This window comes from Pristis pectinata, chromosome 12, assembly GCF_009764475.1.
Source record: "Pristis pectinata isolate sPriPec2 chromosome 12, sPriPec2.1.pri, whole genome shotgun sequence".
Classification (NCBI taxonomy): Eukaryota; Metazoa; Chordata; class Chondrichthyes; order Rhinopristiformes; family Pristidae; genus Pristis; species Pristis pectinata.
Window position 1 is genome coordinate 33,990,336 of NC_067416.1, and position 16,129 is coordinate 34,006,464.

The 16,129-nt window shown below is 38.9% G+C and overlaps 1 protein-coding gene across 1 annotated transcript in view; it reads right to left on the reverse strand.

Moving 5' to 3' along the window:
- Positions 1-15,919, reverse strand: part of ptenb (phosphatase and tensin homolog B) — a 112,502-nt gene extending 96,583 nt beyond the window's left edge. The window contains exon 1 of the mRNA XM_052027209.1: positions 13,957-15,919. Within this exon, the coding sequence (XP_051883169.1) occupies positions 13,957-14,035 (79 nt within the window). The 5' untranslated portion in view covers positions 14,036-15,919. The remainder of the gene's footprint in view (positions 1-13,956) is intronic.
- Between the last annotated feature and the right edge of the window lie 210 nt (positions 15,920-16,129).

The window sequence follows — 16,129 nt, forward strand, 5'->3', positions numbered from 1 at the left end:
CCAGAAATATGGGCCCAATCTGGATTTTGGACCTCTCAGTCATAATAAGCAATTCAAATTGATGGGTGAAAGATCAATGGATAAGCCTTCAGCTGCAGCAGTGAGTTAAGAAACCAGATAGTTACAATAATGTTATTTTTATATGCTATGGGCCATTACAGAAATCACTTATAAAAATTAGCAAAATTATCTAATTTAATGGTCAAGTTTCATTCAATTCAATCAAAAACTATGTTAACAACTTCTATTTACACATTACCTTCAACGTAATAAGAGTATCCCATAGAACTTCACATTAGCATTATCAAAAATAATTGACACAAGCCACCAATGAAGATAATAAAGCAGATTACTAAAAGCTTGGCTAAAAAGGTAGGTTTTAATAAAGCTTTAAAGGGAGGAAAAAGGTAGAAAGGCAGGCAAGTATAGGGAGGGAATTCCGAAACTCAGGATCTTAGAGGCTGAAGGTTCAACCATCGATGGTGGAGTGATTAAGTTCAAAGATGACCCACAAGCCAATATTAGAAAAGCATAGATAACTCAGTGAATTAATAGCTTGGAGGATGTTGGAGAGATTGAGAGGGGCTAGAAAATAAGGATGAGTATTTTAAAGCTGATGTATTGTTTTATCAGGAGTCAGCACAAGGATGATGGGTGCATAGGATTCGACGCAAGTTTTCAATGTCCTCATATTTTGCTGAAGTGAATGGGGGAGGTCGGCAGAAGAGTACTGAAGTAGCTACGCCTGGAGGGAACAAAGATGCAGATGAGCAAATGTTAACCCAAGACTTACAGGTAGATGGTATACAATTTTTCTACTCAATTGCAAATTTCTTTCTAATCTAATCCAGGAATATTTAGTCTAATAACTTTGCAGATTCTCTTGGGATAATCTTGGTCAATTTCTATTTGACTTCACATCACACAGAAAAAAAAGGTTCAAATCTGTAAAAGTATTTAAGTATCTAATCTGTCATGAGTTTGCAAAAGTCAATAGATCCCCTGGAGATCAAATGACATTAAGTACTGCACCTTTACTCCTAATCTCTTTCATTTAAATTTTCTGAAAGATTAATTATAATCACAGACTGATAGAAGCTCAAATCAATTAACCTCATGAAACCATCCTGTGTATTCCAATTTTTAAAAGAATGAACTGGGGTAAAAAGTTGACCATTTTAATTACTGATCTTTGAAGTCTGAATAAGATTTATATTTTCCCTGGAGGCAAGAGATCAACTTGCAAATTACAGAAACAAATAATAATTTTTATTTTTAATTTAGCAACTGATGATAACATCCATTTTCTTTAAAAAGTCGACATCACTTTTGAAAATAACCAAAACATCACTGCATTTGATTTCTCCTGGCAAAATAAAGCCATTGAATATCACACTGATAAATCAGATTCCCATCCTTGTAAAAGAGAAATCAAACCCAATCTGCACTATTTTGACGAAAGCTTACCATCACAATTGGCAAATAATAGTGAATTTGAGACCATGCAACACCTTCAATCCAAATCTGTGTCAATATAAACACAATATTGGAAATATAATTGATACAAAGCAAAATTTTCTGCAAGATCATCTGCATTACACTTTGCCAAATTACTGCCTGTTTTCTGAGAGTATAAACGCATGACATAGCTCCCAACTAAAATGCAATTGCAAAAACAGTCTAATTTTCATCCGTTCGTCAAAACTTTACAAAGCCAGTGGTCCAATTATAATAACCAGATCACACTAATGACAATGTTTAAGTGGGAAAATAGCCAGTGTAGACTACATTACTTATTTATTTGATACTTATAAACAATCACCAAAACTCTCAAATATTGGCCTTTATAAATCATAATAGTTCAGACCATTGACAAATGAAACAAATAAATGCAGGAAATTTATCAGTAGAAGTAAAATGTAAAACTGATTTAGAGTGTATGTACGTAAATCAGACAAAGCATGGTGAATAAGGGTGATGAATTGCAAGTAAAGATAGCCTTGTGGGAAAATGGTACAGTTGTAGATATGAAACAAGACTCAAAATCAGGAGAGAACAAGCTTGAATGCATACCACTCCAAGATATATGTTCAGAAAAGATAGACAAAGAAAGAAAGTGGTTGGTCATCAGTCCTAATGACTTTATGGAATTGGATAGGATAGCCCAGAGAACAACAAATAGAGAGTTGGAACAAGAAATCTGTGGAATGATTAAAAACTGTAGAATGGTTCTACTGATGTCAACCACCCCAAAAGTGATTAGAGCAACATTAGAGTAAAAGGGCAAAGAAAGGGATTTTTTTCTTTTTTTTAAAAAAATGGATTCATGAAAACTTTCCGAGTAACTATATTTCCAACCCAATGAGGAATCAGGAATTTTCAGATCTTGCTCTGGGGAATAAAGTGAGCCAAAACTCTAGAAACAACAATCATTGGATAAGGTTTAGATTAATAATGGAGGAGCAAAAAGAAATCCAAAGTACACTCTCTAAATTGGAGGGAGGCTATCAATGGGATGAGAAGGGACTTGGCCAGTATAAAGTAGAACCAGATACCGGTACTGAAATGTAATAATGGGTGACCTTTAAAAGAGCAGATACTTCAAGCAAAATCTAAATTCCTTCTCAGAAAGGGAAAAGGAAATAGGGAAAAAGTAAAAAAGCGTATGATGTAAAGTCAGGTCACTCTTGTAAGAATCAGGCTAAATAAATTAGTGAAAGTAAAAGGAATAAAACACAATTAAAGTTAGTGTACAAGAAAACGGCTATTAATATGAAAGAGAATACAGAAGATCTCTGTGTATGTAAATCATAAGCAGATGCTAGGAGGGAGGTAGGCTGACATAGGGTTAAAAAAAAAGTGATCCACACCAGTGGTACACAAGATCCCTTCTGGTGGCTGGGGATGGGAGCTGTGTGATGCTTTAACAAAGTTAAAATTATGAAGATTACTAAAATATAAAAAATGAATATATTCCAGCTGATTTAGCTGTGGTGCTTCTAGCAGTCCCCAGAAGTCCATGGGACAGCCACCCAACTACTTAAAAGGAGCAGCATGTGACATCATTAGGCATTCATGGAATAGGGAAGGGCACATTTTATAAGCTGTGACCACTGAATTATGCATAGAGACAAAAGGCACACCTGGGATAGTAAATGACTACTTTATATTGGTCTTCACCAATAATATGCTATTGACAAATACCATCACCCACTTTATTCCAAAACAGAACCACATATAACAAATTTTCAAACTTTTTCAAACTGTGCACTGCAAGTACATAAATTTAAAATCTGTTTGCCAGAAGTTGGCCCATCCAAAGCTACAAAATGAACACATGGCTGCAATTTGATCTTCAAACTAAAATCAAACTACTTTTAACACTTGATCTTCAGTTCAAAGATGATCCAACCTTCAGTAAGCAACCATTTAAATAATTCATTAGCTTGTAGCAACAATCAAAAATCATGAGTGATAAAATGTGTAGAAAAAAATCCAAGGAACTGAAGAATTTGCAGTGGCAACAGTAATCATTTTCTTCACCTGTCCCCAGGCTTCGAGGACAACTTATTTTCACTCCTGTTTTGTCCGCTCTGACAATAGCTAATGAGGCCGTAGTGGCAACAACAAACTCTTTTACAGATGGAGCAAGCAAATGGGTTGTTTCTGAGGAAGTACACACCTTCTGCCACAAACAGTCTGTGTGCTCCTGATGCACGACCTCAATACTCTCAATGTCATCAAATGCTCTCATAGGCTCCTGCCTTCTTTGAGCAGTCATGGGCCAGAGGTTGCCAGGAGTTGGTGGGGAATTGCATTTCAAGGATACTTTGAGTACATCCTTAAACCTTTTCCTCTGTCTACCTGGTAATTTCTCCCCATGACACAGCCTGAAATAGTGTGCCTGTTTCAAGAATCTGTTGTCAAGCAACATTGCCTGGCCAATAGAGCAGACTGAAAAGAGAATACTGACACTGCCTGCTTATCCTTCCAATGAATTTGAGGATTTTTAAAGTCAGTGTTGGCAGTATTTTTCCAGCACTTCATAACATCTACTAATAGGTAATCCAGCTCACTGCACACTAGAATCATTGCTGCACACTAGAACTTGAGCTTTGTGCCAAGCCCAGAGGTCTTCATCTTCATATATCCTTTTCCTGGCACACTGAAGGCTTTGGTGAATTTCATCATAGGTGCCTGCCTTCATCACAAGGTGGTCCTCAAGGTATTGGAAATGGTTCACCTAGTGGAGGGCAATGCAACACTACAGCAAGAAAAATAGAGAAATTATTAGGGCAATGATGCAGCCCTGTTTGACACTAGTCTTCACTGAGAATGGTTCAGATCTATACTGGTGCTGCTCCCTGGTGAAAATCATGAGCACCGTCCCTCTCGATAGACAGAATCCATGTAGTAATTAGAGGAGCAGCTCTTTGACCACTGGAGAGAGGCAATTGAGGACCACCATGGCAATGACTTTCTCTGTGATAGGCATCAGGGACACTCTTCTGTAGTTATCACAGCAGGACTAGATCTCCTTTTTGAAGATGGTCCCAATTATAGCATCTCCAAGTTCTCCTGGAATATCCCCTTCTTTCCAGATATGGGTGATGAGGCTGTGGATTTATGACCAAAGCCCTTCACCACTGAGTTGTAGGATACAAACTAAGAAGTAGAACAAAACAAATAGCTGTTCAAGCTCAGCCACCCAATCAACACTTGGAAGTTTAATTGTGGGATGCTTTCACAGTGCATGTGCAACACTCCTGCTTGGTACCCAGCACCAGTGAACTGAGCTTGCACCAACACTTAATTTTATTCTACACTGTAGACTTTATCAGATCACTAAGGTAAAAGTTTAAGAGACTACAGATAGGCATGTATTTAAGTATAACCTAAGTTCAGTAATACTCTCCTCCCCTCTTCAGGAAACAATTAAACTTGAAAGTAATGCAACTGATAACGCAAAGCTGTAAAGAGGCACAAGCTGAGTGATTTTGGCAGAATTTGAACTGACTTGCTGTGAGCAGGTTGTTGCTAAGCAAGTCCTGCAGGACAGCACTATCAATTACCCTTTCCATCGCTTTGCTGATAATTAAGAGTAGACTAATGGGATGGTAATTGGCCAGGTTGGATTTGTCCAGCTTCTTGTGGACAGGACAATGTGGAAAATTGCTCAGGTACATCTAGTGGATTCCATTGCTGCAGCTGCATTGGAACAGCGTGGCCAAGGATGTAGCAAGTTCTAGAGCAAAAATTTTCAGTGCAATTGCCGGGTTGTGGTCAGGGCCCACAGCCTTTGCTATGTCGAATGCCTTTAACCTTTCTTTGATATGACATGGAGTGAATCAAATTGGGTGAAGATTGGCATGTCATGGTGGGGTCTAATGGAGGAGGCTGAAATGGATCATCCACTCAGCACTTGCTGCTGAAAATTCTTACGAATACTTCAGCTTTCACTTTTACACTGATGGACGTCAGGCAAGATTTATTTCAAATTATATTGTGCTGTAGGCCTATTCGTAAGAATTTGTCTGCGCTGCCAAAACTATCCTTTAGACGTAAAACATCCAAAGAAATATGAACTAGTTCTGGAATTGGATTTGGTAGAGCAATATCTTTATCAACTGTGTTGACAGCTTGGGCTCTTAATTGTTTGAAATAGTCAAAGAAACCTCACTAGCTACCCATTCAGCCCTTCTAAATCACTTCGCCATTTATCATGTTCAGGTGAGATCTTTTACCTCAATGCTACTTTCCTCTACTATTCCCACATCCCTTAATTCCCCCAACATCCAGCAGTCTGTGGATCTCCATTCTGAATGAATGAGGCTCCACAGTTCTTTGGGGTAGAGAATCCCCAAGATTCACATTTCTCTGCATGAAAAAATTTCTCATTTAGTCTTAAGTGGCCTTATTCTGAGACTGTAACCTCTTATTCTCAAATCTTCAGCCAGGATATCCCTGCATCCAAAATGCTGTCACTGTAAAAATTTCACTGAGATTTCCTCTTTCTCCTAAACTCCAGAGAACGCAAACCTGGTCTCATACATCAAAACTGCCATCCCTGGAACAGTCTGGTGATTCTTTGCTGAAATCCCTCCACGGCATGTATTTCAATTTCAGGTAAGTAGACCAAAAATGTACACAATACTCTAAGTGCAGTCTCATCAAAGCTCTATGTAATTGCAGTAAGGTGCCTTTACTCCTATACTCAAATCCTCTTGTAACAAAATCCAAAGTATTATTTATCTTCCTAATCACTTGCTGGCTCTCAAACCATCTATTCATGTAGGTTTTGATGCTTTTTAGACTGGTCACGTTTTTGTTTCCCTTTAAAGTAGCTGTGTCAGGACAAAGACAAATTATCAACGTGAAAAGCTGACTTCATTATGAAAATGAAGGTGTGTTAATAAAATTAATACTGCATTGCCCACATGGATTTGAGGCCTGACACAAGCAAAGTGAACTTGTGATAGAAAGTTTGACATAAAATGTGGTGGTGGTGACAGGAAGTGCACACAAAGCAAGATTCATAATAATACACAAATTATGAACAAAGCTCTATAAATGAATTAGGAGCACATGCTCTGGTGATTAGCAGTTTTGATTTTACACTCCCTTTTACTTCACATGCAAATCATACATCTGTCTGAACTTTACACCAACTTGTGGAATCAACAATATATTAATAATGAACTGGAAGCTTGTATGATGCTGATCATTTTTCACCAATACAGAATTAGAGAAGACAGCTCCATCTATTTAGAGCAATACAAATCATTGTAAAAGAATTTAAGATATTGTCCCCATAATTCTTGATTTACAATTGCTAAAAATTTAATACCCAAAATCCTATCATTTTAAAACTATAGTCTTGCAAATGCATGAGCTGATTCAACTTTAGCACTGATCATTCAGTACACAAGGGCTTTTTCCACAGAAAAGCTATTAAATGCATTTTAAGCCAGTTTTTAGTACAAAAGCATTGAAAACAATTTGCACTACTAAAATTCTAAAATATACTAATTTCTCCTTGATTCCAAATAAACCCATAAAATTTCCATAAAGAGTGCACAAAAATTTCACATGCTAAATATCTTACTGTAATTTTCATAATTCAAGGACTCTTAATCTTTAACACTCTACAGGTTGAACTTTTCCTTAGATATCTACAACATTCTACCTAATGCATCAGATTATTTTGCCCATCTGGACCATCACCATAACCCTCTTTCACTGCTTACCTACCAATTGTCTCCTTGACCATTGGCTACTAGCGCAGGTCATGTTTGGTCTAATTATTGATGACAAAACTGTATTAGGAACTTGAATTTAAACATTCTAGCAATGCAATAAACATTAACTGCTCATTCACCTGTTCAAAAGTACAGAACTGACCCAACTGATCTGTACATTGTAGTCAATCATACTGACCCTTTCACAAAAGCAAGGATGCAAAATCCCAGTTGAATCCTGGAAGGACGAAAACCAATGAAAAAGCTAAGCATTATTCATAAAGTTGGAGAAATCTTACACCTACACAAGTTACATCAACGTGAATATAGAATGAGAAAATATTTTCCATGTGTTAGCATTTACCTTATGCAACCCAAAATCAGATCTGAAACAAATTCATAACTTAAACATAGTACAGTACAGCACAAGAACAGGCCCTTCGGATCACAAAGCTAAACTAATTAAAAGGGAAGGACTTTTTATAAAAAGCTTTGCACAACTATAAGAATGACATTTCTCAAGAACAACCAGACTTTTGCTACAAGAGCAATGCTATTCACTGCTGGGTATAATCTCCAATTCCAAATGGTCAAGGATGCCCAAGGCGTTTTCTATTTGGGATGAGTGGAACTCAGATTCAGTAAGGATCAACTATTTCACACAAAATGCTTCTCCATTGCAACCAGGAACTAACTTTTTCTTCTTCATTTAATTTTTACTATCAGTTTACACAGATATCAATTTACACAGATATCAATAAACGACTGCTAGGAAATCAATGCCCTTTCACCTTACCAACCCCATCCCTATTAAAGGTTCAAGAATATTTAAAAGTTCAAAAGATTGCCCAGAGCCAAAATATGAAGTAAACCTATGTAAATATACCTTTCCTTTTTTGAAGAAATGAACTTAGTCTGCAATATTCTTGTCAACGTGCACAATAATTTTCCCACATGGCCAAACTTTATGCTCTCTTTTACCCAATTCAGACTGATGGCCACAATTCAATGGACGCTGAAGCAGTCAAATATTTTGATAAACTATCAAGTTCTGCAAGACTAAATCACCGCACACACCTCACAGAATACAAAACATATGAAGCTCAAAAATAAAAAATGACAACAGAGATAAACACATGAATACTTATGATACTTTTTAAATCCACTAGACAGAAGACTGATTCTACATTTTGTGAAGCCTGAGCATGTTTTGTTACTTCCACCTTCTAAAATGGAACTGCATGCAATGGCACTTTCACATATGTCAACTGTCAAAAATGCACAGCGCTATACTTCAAATCAGCAAGTTTCAGAAAGCAAAATGGTGGGCACTGCCAAGCTCAGTACTACCTTTAAATAAGCGAAACGTTTACTTGCTTTGCCTTTTTTTCCTCGTGCTGGTTTTGATCTCAATCCAGCAAACCCTACAGGTTCAAAATTAGGTTTGTGCCAACAGAGCTAGAGTTTATCAATGTCCCTCAAACAGTAAAACTACTCTATAAATCATTCATTATGCTCCCTAGAAAAGATAATTTCTACTTCATCAACTTGCAACAGGCCTACCAAACCGCAGCCAAATCCTTTCAATGTTTACTATAGAAACTTAGTCCGACAATAAATACGACATCAGCATTATCCTGGTTAATTCTATAAATTATGCTGTATTAACCAATTTAGGATTTCAGGTTCAAGTCTCACTCAAAAAAACGTAGCACAAAATCCGGGCCTCATCTATCCTGTCGCTGTAAAATAAAATCCCACTGTACTATTTTAGGTTACAGTATTCACCCTGGTATCCTGACTCATGTTATCCCTCAACAAATTTAACTGAAAACAGATGATCTGGTCATCACCATATTGTTGTACATATATCCATCCTCTACATACATTGCTAGCTATATTTGCCACAGTGCGATATTGACTGCACTTCAAAAGTACTTCATAGGCTTCAATAATTTTGGGACACCAAGTCACGCAAGGGATGTAATATAATTTTCCTTTTCATTGGAAAAACATGGAAATTCTCAAAAAGGAATGAGAAAAACAAATGAATTATTTCATTGCAAAGCAAGGTTTTTTCAAATAAAAACTAAAAATACCAAGTTTGAAAGTACTTTGTTGAGTTTTGGCCCCCTCACGTGGTCAGAGACATTGAAGTCCTTAAGGCTGCCCAAAGGAGGAAAGTATAATGTTATCAATTTTTCAGAGGCTTGGGCATCCAAATGAACTTAGTGAACAGGGATGGCTCATTGAAGAAAATACTTCAATGTCTGATTTGAAGAGTAAACTGTTCAGGTGGACAAGTTACTCCTGCTTGATAAGAATTGGAAGGCCAGGGGATACATCAAAAAGTTTGTTAGATAGCATGAAGTATTTCTTTTTAGAAATTGTCACAAAATTTTGTAAGTAGTAGCAGACAGGAGAAAAACCATTGCTGTAATTAGCAATGAGCCTGCTTTGAAGATCCCACTGTTTTCCTCCCTTGGTAATATATTGCATTCTGTTTTTTTTTTATTTTGTCTCTTCCTGAACTGGTATTAAGGCTGTATCATGTCTGGATTGAACAGGTTTAATGGGCTGCATGTCCTTTCATTGTATTTTCATTAGACATTCATTTTTTTTGACATTGATCTGTCTGGTTTGGACAATCTTGAATTCTGCAATAGCCTGTTTTACTCAATGTTACCTATTATCACTGGTACAATGGATATTTCCAGATGCAGTCCCACTTTAATATTTCAGAGTTAAAACCAAAAAAACTATATACTGAAAAGCAATTCACCAAAAGTAAAATTAGTGATTCATTGGTTTGGCTATTCGGATGGGAGGTCTCCTTTTAGAATTTAAAGAATTAGACTGAATAATAAAATTCAAAACAAATGTTTCCAACCATGCAAATCCATTTTACTTGCATTTTAACTGAATGACTAAAATTACATTTACCTTATCTTTCAAATCAACTGATCCCTGACGGATAAGGATCACAGCTTTTTGAAATTAGTGCTATTCACCAATTATTGTGCATCTTTGGTCAGACTTCCACATGGAGTTCTACAGAAAGGCATTAACAAAATACTATTAAGCTGTTTTATAGAATAAGATGCAGATTTTAAAAAATAATTTATCTGTTTAAAATCACGTCACTGATCAGTTGCAGTGTATGCCCGACAACTTTCCACAATACAGCAAAAAACAATGCAGAACCAAAGTTCTATTGTACCTGTAGGTAATGCTATGTCACATTCTACCTTGCTAGACATGATAAAAAGCTTTTCTACTGAAAATTATCTACCTGCTCTCTGGTTAGCCAGAGGGTCAAAAAAAAACTACTTAAGTAGAGAACCATCTTGCTCCCAATTACTGCTTGGTGTAAGTAATCCAGAGGCAATTTTCCTCTCCAATCTATTGAGCATGGAAAGAATCATGGTAGAAAATGAGCCAGTTTGGAGGAAAAAAAAGCCTTTTCACTGAGACCAAAGAGAGAAATTATTCAAAACCCAATTCTCATTTCTGGCACACTGCCAAAAGACATCAAGAAAATCCTCCAAAGAACTTAAAGTTCTGCAGGAGAATCACACATCACTTTCAGGGTTTGAGAAAATTCCTTAAAAGCTACAAGATTTGAATCTAAATCGCACTTATCGAAGTATCATACAGAGTGCTGTTAGAACCAACTACAAAACGTATGCGGTAATCCACTAAAGCAAATTTTAAAGTACTGTACCCAAAAACATTTATCCTCAAAACCTCACTTTCAAAAAACTTTTATTATGCTATGCTGCAATCAGATAGACAGATTCTCCACCTTGGAAACCATGAACATTATGGCAAAAGTACTTAAGATACAAAGTTAAATTCACTTACAAAACATACACTGCTACCTTCCAAAATAGCAACCTATCCTTGGATTACATTGACATATTCCAAGCTTTACCATCCATTTCTGCTTTCCTTTCAACTCTCTCATGCTTCTTGCTTCCAAATTTCTTAATTTAATGTCTAATGTTCCAAAAACAGTAACCCAAGATTTGGTACTTTAATTTTACATAAACATTCATGTACAACAATGAAATATTCATTTGACAACTTTTCCTCAAAAAGGTAAAGTGCTTCAAACACCAAATATAATGAAATCTAATAAATATTATATAGGCAGATAGTCAAGTTCAAACATCAAAACATCCAGCCAGTAGCGATGAAATAAATGAAAAATTATTTTTTGCAATGCAGGTTGAAGGAGAAAAGTCAATCCTGTCTCTGAAGTCCCTGCTGTTTTTCGAAGAGGATAATGGAATTGTCAAAGTTTACAAGAAGCAATTACAGCAACTTAGTGTTAAGGATAGCATTCTCAATGTGTAACTCAACATTGTGCTTAAATACAAGTCCAGATAAAGTTTGCAACGAGTCTTTTTCCATCCCAAGTCATTAAGTGTCACAAAGCCCCCAACAGCTAACAGCCATCTGTAACTGTTAAGCATTGAAGGGAATGCTACTGCACTATATAATTTAAACTGCAGTGACAGATTGGTTAAACCGTACACATTTCTTACTAATGTGGATTATAGATGAAAATTTAGGGTATTCGTGTATGCAAGACAAGTTACACCATAATATTTGCAATGTTTACTGTAAACTGCCACATTGTTACTTCTTTTCATATTAACTACTCGAGTACCAATTTTTAAGACCTGATTCTACTTGACTAGTCATTCCAATCATGATGGTAAGAGAGCAAAACTTGATTGTACAAAGCCAAGAAAAACACTGCAGTGCAAAATGCAAACTTTTTAAAAAAATGTCATAAGGTTTTAGATTAAGGATTAGTACTACAGGTTGAAACTCTCTGCTCTGACATTCTATGATCCGGCAATTCCCGTGGTCCGGCATGTTTTGAACCTGTAGTTCAGATCTATACTAATTAACTAATTCTAACTCAGATTCAACTAAAATTAACTAAGATCTGCACTAACCTGTAGCTAATTAACCTACCAATGCAACTTTTGCAAACTCAGCCGACAGCGTTTCTAACTTATGGAAACTTCGGAACCCTTACGTGACCAAGGAGTGTTTACACTTAAAAAGAACGACTCCCCGCTCAGAGAAATATGATCGGGGACAACTTCTGTGGTCCGGATTTTCTGTGGCCTGGCACCAGTCAGGTTCCAAGGGTGTTGGGCTGAAGAGTTTCAACCTGGAATATTTCTTATATTCTGAAGACAATGCATCAAATTCATAAAATATTTTCTGACAGATCAAGAATTATGAAAACAAGCATGTGGCATGGTTATTTAAAAACTAAATTGTAATCAAAGTCATGAGGAAGAAGATACCTTGAACTCTACAGCTTCATTTACAAAACTTATCAAATTTTCAAACACCCATCCTTCAAAATACTTAATTATGCAAAAATCTTACATAGCACGCACATTTTTACACTAGAAACTTTATGAAAATGGACAAAATTAATTAACTACGCCAATGTACAAATATACTAACAGGTGCCAGAAGGCAAAAATTTACCTATGGAAGCACAAATTTGAATCTGGATTAGGCTTGGACAATTTGCATTTCATCAATAAGACTAGTACAAATGAAGTTTTACTTACTTGGACAATGGACACAGGTTCACAAAGCTACTACATGGCTTTCCAAAGAGGATTCAGCACATTAAAAAAAAATAATTTGCCTAAAAACTGCAGGACATAGAATTTAATTCTATCAAAGTAACATATTTATTAACTACCTTAGTATGATTTGAAATATGTTTAAAGTAAAGAGATCAGATGGTGCATTCTGTAATTTTAAAGTGACACAGTGCCATCACTAGTATAAACTGGTCAGAGAATTCCTCTTATAAGTCTGCTCTCTACCATTTAACTACTACAAAACAGAAAATGAGATCAAAGGTATTGGCAAGATCAGCAAATGGCAAGCACTGAATCCATTCATTTAAAAAATCTGAAGACTCCTACATCACTCATGACACAATTATATGGATCTTTTAAAAAATTGTTCTTGCAAGCATTCATTAAATAACAGCGTAGCTTCAATATGAAACTGAAATCAAGGATTACTGAATCTTTCAAGACAGTGATATAATAGAGTAGCTGAACAAAGTAATTGTCCCCAACATCACTACGTGACCACCTTCAAATGTACAAAAGATAGTACAAAAGTATTATGACACAAGCAGCTTTAAGAAGTATTTAACCATACTGAGCATTTTGGCTAAAAACACATATTTGCTATACAGCCATTCCTATCTAGACCAAGACCTATCCGCACTCTGTACACTACGTATCCCCTCCTGCAGAGGCTTTGCATGGTAGCTCTAAATCTGCACAATAGGTATCTTAGCAGACAATAAAATGTTTATAATGGCATTACAAATTAAATTTATAATGCATAGGCACACAAATATTTAATCATATTTAAGTGTTAATGAACTCACCCAGAAATGTCTATGCAGTCACTTGCATATTACCTAGAACTACAAAATCAGAATTTATAAAGTACGGGATTAGGAAATACGAGGTCCAGTCTTCGCTCCTTTTATCCAGAATTAAATACTGCATGGCTTTATTTGCACTTCTCCAATCAAACCTTAAAGGATAAGAGGAACATTTTGCCTACAGCATTTCTCACCTCCCCCCTTCCATCTCCCTCGACCACCCCCCCCCCCCCCCCACCGCAGCACCCCAAAAATAAAAATGGATACATGTTAAGTCCAAGTCGAATCCATCTTCCTGGTATCTCCTCTTGTTCCTGCTGACAAGTTCTTTGATTCTCGAAGCCATGTCTGTGTGATCCCGGCAGAAGAGGTGGTGGTGGATGTGGAAATGGTTTCTTGGCTTCTGGCTGATCACGGCTACTGTCACACAGAGGCCTACACACCGAACCCAAGCCACACACACACGGCTGGCTCGCCTCCCGTTAATATTCTCGGCGGAGGTGAGGTGGGGGGGAAGGGGGGCTCGGTCCGGGTTTCTTTTTACATCACCATCGAAGGAGGAGTCGGGGGAAGGGGGAGAGAAATAATCCGTGGGGTAAAAGTGAAAGCAGTGCGGGAGGAGGATGAGGAGGAAGAGGGGAGGATGGGGGCGGTCGCCACATTCACCGTCTCTCCCTGCGATTTTTCCTCCTCCACTATCACCTCCACCGCCGCCGCCGTTACCGCCGGCCGGGGGGGAGGGGAGAGGAAAAAACCCTCACCCGTGGTTCAAGGGGGGGGGGGGGAATGGTACTGGGAAATTTGGGGATTAAAACGAAGCAGATGCCTTTCTAAAAAATATATATATTTATGTATTTTTTAAAAAAATTATATATCCGCAGCCGGTCCTCTCGTTCCGTCAGATATAATCCACACTCCGGGATCCAAAACCGCTCCGCGTTTAAAATGAACCATCAAATTTTTTCTCTCTCAAGAAAAAAAGGGCAGCAGGAAGCCGGACCCCGCTTCTGTGGGTCTGGCCCAGTCGCTCCGGATCGAGCCCCCTTTCCCCCGGCCCTGGCCACGGCTCCAGCTCCGGCCGCGGGCACGACACCGACTCCAGCTCCTCCAAGCCGCGGCGGCCGCCAGACTCTCAAATTTCCATCATGGCTTCCCAAGGAAAAAAAAAGCGCAATGCCCTCGAGAGCCAGGGAAAAAAAATAACACTCCGCCTATTAAAACATAGTCCAGGGCTCTGACTCCCCCTCCCCTCCTCCTTCTCCCCTCCTCCTTCTCCACACACACTCTGTGCCGTCAGCGATCCGACTGCTGCTGGCTCGCTTTCACCTACGCCTTTGCGCCCGTCGGTTCCGACGCATATAGTTCTGAGGTGGCGTCCTACCCGTTCCGGGGTTGGCGTTCGGTGGGGGTTGAGGGGTGGTGGGGGGGGGGGGGGAATATGAAGTGAATTAAATCAGTATTACAACATTGGTGATCCGGTGGCGGCGTGATACGGTCGGTACTACTTGCGGCGGTCACGTGCCCGCTGCGATTTGGGGAAGTGGTGAGCGAGCGACGGCGGTTAAACTACCCGAGTGGCGGCGGTGGGAGGGGAAGAGCCGGGGATTAGTTCTTGGGAAGAGAGGGAGGGGAAATAATAATCTCCTTGCCGCTGCCCCTCCTTCCCCCCCATTTATTGAGCAAGCAGAGGGGGTACGGTGCTAGCGTGAAACCATCGGTCAGGGTGAGGCGATGCACCGAAACCCCCCCAGTGGGCCCTCCGACTGGGCTGTCGGAACGGTGATCTTCCGTGGATCGGTGCCATTCTCCCGCCTCCCCTCCCCTCCCCTCCACCACCCAGCAACCACCTTCTCACCAATCTTCTCCTTCCCTCCCGTGCCGAGAGACGGGGATGTCGAGAGGCGGTTGGCGACCGGTTCCCGGAGAGGGACGCGCGTTCATTGGCGGTGGCCCGTGGGTCGGAGAGACGTGCCGCCACCATCTTGGTAAAGGAGCAGTCGGTGTCGGCCAGGGCACCGTCAAAACCGGCGGGTCGGCCGGCTCTGTTCAGAATGTACTTCAAATAGCAACCCATCCCCCTACCCCCGAATAGTTTGGCACGTAAATTCCCCTCACCCTTTGTGTTACAGGTTTTCCCCCTTGTTATCGTGGGAATTGCAGTTTTGAGCCGGAAACTGGCGGGATTCTGGCTCACTTTGAGGAGCTGCAGAACATTGAGGGAGGCTTTTAAGTGAGGCTGAATACAAGGAACGTTCAGCAAGAACACAGCCAAGTCTCAGAAATGCATGGCAGTATCTGGGATAGGCCTTCAGGTTCTTGTTTGCAAAGCACTTAGAGGTGATAATGTATCAGATTCTTTGCTTAATTGTTAGAGGAAGTGGCGATTCTCACCGTATTTGAACTTGAATCGAGCCTGTTGCTGGTTTAATGTTTGTTATGT